This window comes from Oryctolagus cuniculus, chromosome 5 (assembly GCF_051225735.1).
Source record: "Oryctolagus cuniculus isolate XC-2025 breed Fujian yellow rabbit chromosome 5, ASM5122573v1, whole genome shotgun sequence".
Lineage (NCBI taxonomy): Eukaryota > Metazoa > Chordata > Mammalia > Lagomorpha > Leporidae > Oryctolagus > Oryctolagus cuniculus.
The window spans coordinates 120,363,214-120,372,669 of record NC_142871.1 but is presented as its reverse complement, the minus strand read 5'-3'; the positions used below and the strand labels follow the sequence as shown (position 1 = coordinate 120,372,669).

The 9,456-nt window shown below is 43.0% G+C and overlaps 1 protein-coding gene across 1 annotated transcript; it reads right to left on the bottom strand.

Annotated features, from left to right (window-relative positions):
- Positions 1 to 325: 325 nt before the first annotated feature.
- Positions 326 to 2,468, bottom strand: PGK2 (phosphoglycerate kinase 2). Its single transcript, XM_002714491.6, has one exon. The coding sequence runs from the start codon at positions 2,105 to 2,107 to the stop codon at positions 854 to 856; it is 1,254 nt and encodes a 417-aa protein (XP_002714537.2). The 5' UTR covers positions 2,108 to 2,468; the 3' UTR covers positions 326 to 853.
- Positions 2,469 to 9,456: the final 6,988 nt, after the last annotated feature.

Genomic DNA, 9,456 nt, shown 5'->3' with positions numbered 1-9,456 from the left:
TATGTAATTAAATGTGGTACTAATTAGTACTCACTTATCCAATATTAAATTCACTTGGGCCTTTCATTTATTGAAATAGAGAGGAAAACAGTTTTCAGCTTGTATCTCCAGGAGTAGTTTAATGCTTATCCCATTTATTAAACAATTCATAAATATTTTTATGTCTCAAAAACTCTGCTTTAGTATTTATCAGCTACATATTTATTAAATAAAATGGTTTAAAAATAACAATTTTTTTTTCATTTAGAATTTGAATTTCTGACAGAGATATTTGTATACTCACTTGTGTATCCACAACACAGAAATAATTCTTTCTTTGGGCTTAGTATCTTTCCCTTTTTAAAAATTTCTTGGACTTAATAGCTATATTTGATTTCTATTTATTCTTGTTTAGTAATAATTTCATCCTAGCAGAGCTGTATTCATTATTCATGTATTTTTATATGTAATTATTTTCCTCAGTTTGGGCACTGATATTACTTTTTGTTAACTTCTGTCCCACCTTCCCTAACCTGGATTTTGTCCAGTTTCCATTTTTCAAATAGCTGAAGTAAAATAAAAAAAAGAGAGAAATTCAGTTCACTCAATTCACTTTCTTTAATAGGCAACTTAAGAATACATCCTCCCTATGCAGCACAATGGTGAAATTCCAATGAGATCTTGAAGAAAGTAGGCAAGTGCATAACAGAAGTAAAATGCATTGTTGGTTGATGTAGAGTTCCTGATGGCCCACGACTTGATCATTACCTGGGTCTTAATATGTGGGTAGCTTTTAATGAAAGTTGAGATGTAAAAGCAGTAAGTTAACTTAAAGACTGCAGACAAGAAACAGGAGGTAGGAATACTGTGTCAATTATAAGTTGCTGAGGGCCTCTACTCCAGGAAGGATTTTACCTTCCAGAAGCTCTAGACTGGCACCCCCTCCAGTGCTCACATGGCTGACTTTATATTCAGTGTTCCATTTGGCACAACAAGTAGCAGTGTCTCCACCCCCTATAACAGTGATGCAGCCCTTGGACGTGGCTTTTACAATTTCATCCATGAGGGCTTTGGTTCCAGTAGCAAAGGAGTCCCATTCAAATACTCCTACTGGTCCATTCCAAACGATTAACTTTGCTTGGGCCACCACTTGAGCAAACTTCTTACTGCTCTCAGGACCACAGTCCAAAGCCATCCAACCAGAAGGTATGCCAGATTCCACAGTGGCTTGCCCAACATTGGCATTTTCATCAAACTTGTCAGCAGTGACAAAGTCAACCGGAAAGGTAATCTTTACACCATTTTTATCTGCTTTGGCCATGATATCTTTGACAATCTTGGCTCCTTCTTCATCAAACAGGGAAGCACCAATCTCCATGTTGTTGAGTACCTTCAGGAAGGTGAAAGCCATTCCACCACCAATAATCATCTCATTAACCTTGTCCAGCATATTTTTGATGAGTTGTATCTTGTCTGCCACTTTGGCTCCACCAAGTATCGCCAGAAAAGGTCTCTCTGGGTTCTCCAAGGCTTTGGCAAAGTACTCCAGCTCCTTTTTCATCAGGAATCCAGATGCCTTCTGAGGCAGATTTACTCCCACCATGGAACTGTGCGCCCGGTGCGCAGTGCCAAAAGCATCGTTGACGTAGACATCGCCTAGTTTGGAGAGTGATGCTCGGAAAGCTTCGATTTCATGTGGTTCAGCTTTCAGCTTCTTCCCAGAAGCATCCTGGCCTTTCCCTTCTTCCTCCACATGAAAGCGCAGATTCTCCAGCAAGATGACTGAACCAGGAGCTGGGTTGGCACAGGCTTTCTCCACTTCAGAACCTACACAGTCCTTCAAGAACAGAACGTCTTTGCCCAGCAAGGATTTGAGCTCACTCGCAACCGGCTCTAAAGAGTATTTGTCAGGCATTGGAATACCGTCAGGCCGGCCGAGATGACTCATCAGAATCACCGCCTTGGCTCCGTTATCCAGGCAGTACTTGATGCTTGGGATGGAAGCCTTGATTCTCTGATTGTTTGTAATCTGGTTCTTCTTCATGGGAACGTTGTAGTCTACTCTCATGATGACTCGCTTTCCTTTAACATCTACTTTGTCCAAAGTCAACTTCTTAGAAAGAGACATCTTGATAACACAAAGACATAAGATGACACCTGGATCCCGATGCTGAAGAACCACTTCACTGCTGCTGGGAGGCTGGGAGGCTGGGAGGCGGTGATTTTTAACGCCTTTTTTCTTGTCCCGCCCCTTCCTTCTAGGCCGGAAATCTCCACCCTGGCAGCCAGTCTTAGAGTGGGGAGTGAAATCCCGCTCTGTGATTGGTCATTGGTCCTGTCAATCTGCATTTGGACTATGTTGCTAGGTACAGATTCCAACTGTCAGGGGAGAAGGGGAAGTGGTGGAGTAGAGTCCTGTCTTGAGGCCAGTAAGGAAGGTGAAGAAATGGCAGAGTAAGAACAGCCCTGAGATTGGAGCTTTCTGCTGATCCTTTTCTCCTACATTACTTTTGACAGTTACTCTTCCTTTTTTCAAAACGAGCCAGTCAAAACAACAACAACAACAACAACAAAAAACCAAACAACAAACTGGTATAATATGCACGGATATCAAATCTTAGCGATATGTAAAAATCGCTGTGGTGCCAAATAAAAGAGAAAATCTGAAATAATGGGTCTATGAAACCTTGTTTTTTCAAAGTAGCACAGTCTGGTTCTTTTTTTTTCTTTTTTTCCCTTGTGTCAAATAATTCTGCTAAAGGCATATCTTGATTTTAGCTTTTTTCTTTAGATATATTTTAAGAGTGGGGTTGAGATAATGTCATTTTTTTCTTTACCCTGTTTCTCCGATTCTCAGGCTTTTTCAGGACGATTCCATAGAGATCATTGCAAAGAGCAACGGTAAAAAAAAAAAAAAACACGGAAAGCGAGGTTGATGTTTCTTTCAGTCTACAAATTGATAAAGAGCCTCCTTTTCTTTCTTATCTCCTTATTTTACTACCCATGTAACTTAAAATTGTATTGAAAAGTCATAGTTTTCATAAATATGTCTATTGTAACATATGTCTATTGTAACAAGAATGAAAGATTTTACTTTTTGAAAAAGAAAGTGTATGTTGTTGATTGGTTTAGTAATGAAAACCGGTTCGGTAATTTTTTCATTCAATCCATTTCATAAATTGGATGAACTATAAATATGTTAGCATAAGAACTTTGAGAGAAATATATTTGAGGCAACCCAAGGATTTTCATGATAAGAAAGAAAACAAATATTGATAAAGATGTAGAAAAATTGGAATCTTCATATATTTTTGATAGTAAAGTAAGATTGTCAATTCACTTCAGGAACCACTTTTGCAGTTTCTAAAAATCTTACAATGAAGTTTTCATATACCCCTGCAACCCAACTCAAAGGCATTTTTTATAATGATTTCACTACACTCTTATTGTAATGGCTGGGTTTTTTTAAAATTTGCAATAACAAGTGTCACTAAGATGTACAGTAATAAATTCTCATTTGTTGCTGTTGGGAATAAGATATGCCATGGCCAATTTGAAAGTTTGGAAATTTCTTATAAATCTAAATGTAGACATATCAACCTAACTCCTGTGCATTTGTTCAAGTACATCAAAAACCAATATTCCTTCAAAATTCTGTATACAAGTGTCTAGAGCAACTTTAGTCGGAATTACCGAAATTTGGATATCCTTCAACTCATGAATGGATAACTAATAACTCAATAAATGGAATACTATAACACAAAAATGAGCAAGTTATTTACTAATAGAATATTCTAACACAAAAATGAGCAAGTTATTTATTACATAGATCTCCTGAATGAAACTTAAATTGCATTGTTAACTGAAAGAAACCAGGCACAAATACATGCAGATTATGTGTAACTCCATTTATACCACATTTGAAAATAGATAAAATTAATAATTTTTTAAATGAGCTTATCTTTTAATTCTATTTTTCCATGAACTTTTCTTTTTTAAAGATTTATTTATTTATTTGAAGGGCAGAGTTAGAGAGAGAGAGAGAGAGAGAGAGAGAGAGAGTGTTTCCCATCCTCTGTTTCACTCCCTAAATGGCTGCAATGGCCAGAGCTAGGCTGATCTGAAGCCAGGAGCCAGGAGTTTCTTCCAGGTCTCCCACATGTGTGCAGGGGCCCAAGCACTTGGGCCGGCCTCTGCTACTTTCCCTGACCATTAGCAGGGAACTGTATCAGAAGTGGAGCAGCGGGACTTGAATGAGTGCCAATATGGGACACTGACTCCACAGGTGGCAGCTTTACCTGCTGTGCCACAGCGTCTGCCCCAGAAGATAAAATTAAATAGATGGAAAACATATCAATAATTTTTGTTGCTGGGTACGAGTAGGTGGTCAAGAATAATGAGGATCCCAATGGGAATTTCTAGTATGATAGAATATTTCTACATGATATAGGAGTGGAGGCTACACGATTCTATGCATTTACTCAAGTCTACAGAGTTTTACTTTATACAGAGCAAATTTAAAGAATGATCTGGGGGCTGACACTGGCTTAATAGGTTAAAGGCACAGCCTGCGGCACTGGCATCCCATAGGTGCCAGTTCAAGTCCCAGCTGCTCTACCTCTGATTCTACTCCCTGCTCTCTGCTTCCTAGGAAAGTAGCAGAGAATGGCCCATGTCCTTGGGTCCCTGTACCCATGTGGGAGACACAGAAGTTCCTAGCTCCTGGCTTCAGCCTGGTCCAGCCTCGGTTCTTGCAGATATATTGGAGTGAACCAATGGATGGGCAATCTCTCTCTCTTTGTCTGTCTCTCCTCTGTGCAATGCTGCCTCAAATAAATAAATAAATCTAAAAAAAAAAAAGAATGATGCAGGATGTTAGAAAAGAAAATGAAGGAGGATATTAGGGATTAACCTGAAAGTATCATAAAATATAACAAATATCACTGCAGGTGAAGTGGAAAAAAAATCTCAACTAATTTTAAAAATTAGGTTTCCAGTTTGTAAGTCTAATGATAATAATTTTACATACATATAATACCCTAATGTAAGTTTATTTTTAATCACAGGCATATAGTCAACAACTATGAAACTACTTTACATATATGTTAGAGACAAACAAAGAAATAAATAATGGTAAGTCATAAAATAAAGTTTTCACCTTATCAGAAAAGGAATTACAGATAAGCAATGAAGAAGATAAGAATGAACTGAGTCAAATTGGAGTTAGAGTTGGAGATATCAGTATGAAGTCACATTCAGTTCAACATATATGTGGACCTAGATATGGAAAAAAGTTATAGATATGTGCATATACATTTGTGCTAACTTTCTGTCACTACTGTGGCAAATTTTCACAATTTAGTGACTTAATATCACACAATTTTGCTTTTAAACAGCACTGTAGGTCAGAAGTCCAGGTTGACCTGGCTGGTTTCTCTGCTCTAGTTTTTATAAGACTAAACTCAATGTGTTGGTGGTTGTATTTTACTTAGTAGACTCCTTGCATTTATGGGAGTGAGCCTCCTGCTTCTTTGAAAACTGTTAATAATCTGCTACAACCCCTCTCAGGTTCATGCATGTGGGCATCTGTAGCTCAGAACCAGCAATGGTACATGAACTCCTCCTTACACACGGAATCCTAGACATTCATATGTGCTGCATCCAACTTCTACCTTTAGCCAGAGTAAAATTTCTATTAAGGACTCATTTGATGAGTTGGTCCCAATTGGCTAAATAGTGTGAACCTTCTATTTAAGTTCTGTGCCTTAATCATATTTGCAAAGTCTCTTTTGTTATATTCCATAATATATTCAAAAATTATCGGGGAACCTGGCATGGTCATTTTTGGTGGACCATTATTCTGCTTACCAAAATGTGATTTGTGTACAAATAAATATTCCCCAGTTTTTCTATAAGAGGACATAGAAGCAGAGCCATCTCAGTCACAAAATATACACCCTGTGTTCACAATTTAATTTCTAAATAGCATTCTCAAAAAAAAAAAAAAAAAAGAACCAAGATCCTTAGATAAATGCCATTTTCTAACACTAGGAAAGGAAAAGTAAGTTGAATATAGAGTATTTTGTAGTAAAGAAAAGTAAAAAAATACAATTTTCAGAACCTGAGCAAAAACAAATATGCATTGAATTATTATCCAATGTGTGAAATCAATTCACTTGTGTTTATTCATATATAAATACATAATGAAATAAATAAATAAGTGTGGGGAGCAATCCGGACTGGACTGAGTTACTGGAATTAAGACTTATTCTATGCATCTGCTCTCCCACAATATGGCGCTGGGAGAGAAGTAAACAGCTTCCGCACAGCTGCCTCCAGTTCAACCAATAAACTGTAGGACTTGCTCCTGATTGGAGAGCAGCGTACTCGGCGTGTGGGCAGCCGAGTTGGGATTGGTGGAAGAGGACTATAAAGGAGGAGAGAGACGGCATGCACGAGGAACATCTATGGGGAACATCTAAGGGAACCCGTGCAGCCCCCGAGAAAGCCGGCCGGCGGTGTGCCGCTCCCCTGCGGAAGTGGGGAATGTGGCCAGGGGGAACTGCCCTTCCACGGAGGTGGAAGGGATAGTAGCCAACCCGGGAAGAACCAGCAGCAAACCCGGGGAGGGCCGAGCAGACGAAAGAACAGCGCAGGGTCCTGTGTCGTTCCTCCACGAAGACGGGGAGCGACATAATGGTGCCGTGACTCGGATATGAAGCCTAGGCAGGACTTAGTGTCGTTCCTCCGTGAAGAGGGGGAGCGACATAATGGTGCCGTGACTCGGATAGGAAACCTAGGACGGATAGGAAACCTAGGAGGGAAGAAACGGGAAGAAGTGGAAAATTACCGGAGAGAGAGACTAGCGAAGAGCCTAGGGGAAAGCCGGACGAGAAAGGTGCCGGAAGAAGCTATTGAAAGCCTAGGCATAGACTTGGATATGGACCTTGGGAAAGAAGTTAGGATTTGAAAGCGAAAGTGAAAGCTTTCACAGACTCGGATGCGGACTATGGCGGGGAAGCTAGGAGATTGAAAGCGAAAGTGAAACCTAGAGGAGGCTTGGACTCGGATACGGACTGTGGGAAAGAAGTTAGGATTTAAAGTGAAAGCAAGAAGAAACTTAGACTCAGATACGGACTGCAGGTTGAAAGTGAAAGTGAAACCTATAAGAAACTTAGACTTGGATACGGACTGTGGGGAGAGGCCAGGAGAAATGAGGGAGGAATATTGTTGGAAGAAAACTTAGGGAAACACACCGGGTAGAGAAAAATGTTAGGGAGGATGAAGCCGCGAGTGCAGGCCAAGCCATCTTGGAATTCTTCAAGTCACCCTGGGGAGCAAGAGGCGAAGATCTGGAACCAGAGGCAGAGACGTGGGCCACCAGGATTCGCCAGGTTAGTCCGGGGAACTTGGACTGAATGCCGGTAGTGGCGGAAACATTCGCGGAAGCCGCCGCGTGCAGAGAGAGCACGGGGCGTGAACAGATAGGAAACGCGGGGCTGGCGCGAGGCCGTGGTGCGGGCGCGAAGTGCGTGGAGACCGCGGAGTGTGCGCGCAAAGCCGAGCCGCGCAGATGAGAGAAGCGCGGGCTGAAGCGGCGCAAAGCCGGGAAGCCGCCGCGGGGCGGGCGCCGGCGGGGCGAGGCGCCGGGAAGCCGCGCAGAGCCGTGAAGCCGCCGCGGGGCGGGCGCCGGTGGGGCGAGGCGCCGGGAAGCCGTGCAGAGCCGTGAAGCTGCTGCGGGGTGAGGTGCCGAGAAGCAGCCTCAGGCGGGCGCCGGGAAACCGCGGGGATAAGAGAAGCCGCGGGAAGTTTAGAAGTAAAGTGAGAGAAATAGGAATGCTGGAAGATAGAAGTAAAATAGGAGAGATAGGAATGCCTGGAGATAGAGAAATGGAGAGAGGTGAGGCCTCCCCTCAACATGGCAATGAGAGAGCTTGGATTCGGTCTGCCTGATTAGGGAAGTGGTGAGCACCTGCGGGCGGCTAGCAGCTTATGCGCCGCAGGTCACCGAAGACAGGCACGTTATCAACACCAATAAGTCACCCCACAACATGGCAATGAGAGAGCTTGGATTCGGTCTGCCTGATTAAGGCGGTAAGCACCAGCAAGCAGCTCGACCAGAGTATGAGCTGCAGGTCACCGAAGATAGGCACGAACCAACACTAATAAGTCTCCCCCACAATACGGCAATGAGAAAGCTTGGATTCGGTCTGCCTGATTAAGGCGGTAAGCGCCAGCAGGCGGCTCGACCAGAGTATGAGCCGCAGGTCACCGAACACAGGCACGCATCAGCGCCTAAAAACCTCCTCACAACATGGCGAAGAGAGGACCCGGATTCGGTTTGCCTGATTGATAGGACTTGTAAGAGCCTGTGGCAACTCTAGCAAGTAGAGCAGAGTGTGTGCCGCGGGACACCGAAGACAGGCGCGTATCAACGCCAAAAAATAAAAAGAAAGGGGGATCTGTGGGGAGCAATCCGGACTGGACTGAGTTACTGGAATTAAGACTTATTCTATGCATCTGCTCTCCCACAATATGGCGCTGGGAGAGAAGTAAACAGCTTCCGCACAGCTGCCTCCAGTTCAACTAATAAACTGTAGGACTTGCTCCTGATTGGAGAGCAGCGTACTCGGCGTGTGGGCAGCCGAGTTGGGATTGGTGGAAGAGGACTATAAAGGAGGAGAGAGACGGCATGCACGAGGAACATCTATGGGGAACATCTAAGGGAACCCGTGCAGCCCCCGAGAAAGCCGGCCGGCGGTGTGCCGCTCCCCTGCGGAAGTGGGGAATGTGGCCAGGGGGAACTGCCCTTCCACGGAGGTGGAAGGGATAGTAGCCAACCCGGGAAGAACCAGCAGCAAACCCGGGGAGGGCCGAGCAGACGAAAGAACAGCGCAGGGTCCTGTGTTGCTCCTCCACGAAGAGGGGGAGCGACAAATAAGTGGTGGAGAAAGGGCCAATATTTCTTAGAGAAGAATTCTGAGTAATCTGTATATGTTCCATGGATACTCTCCTCTCTTGGAGATGGATCTTAACGAATCCAATGCGTGAATGTGGACTAGTGGACTTGAAGGTAGAAGTAAGTATGGAGTATGGAAAGTTGAATAATAGCAAGTTTACAATGGAGAAATTTGATAGATTTCATTATACTTTATTCCTGTGATATTTTTTTTCTCAAAAAACCTACAATACCAGTCTAATCATGAGAAAGCATCTGACAAACCAAACAAGAAATTGAAAATACATGAACACTGTTTTTTTAATATTTATTTTTATTTTATTTTATTTATTTATTTTTGACAGGCAGAGTGGACAGTGAGAGAGAGAGAGACAGAGAGAAAGGTCTTCCTTTGCCGTTGGTTCACCCCCCAACGGCCGCTGTGGCCAGCGCGCTGCGGCTGGCGCACCGCACTGATCCGAAGCCAGGAGCCAGGTGTTTCTCCTAGTCTCCCATGGGGTGCAGGGCCCAAGCACTTG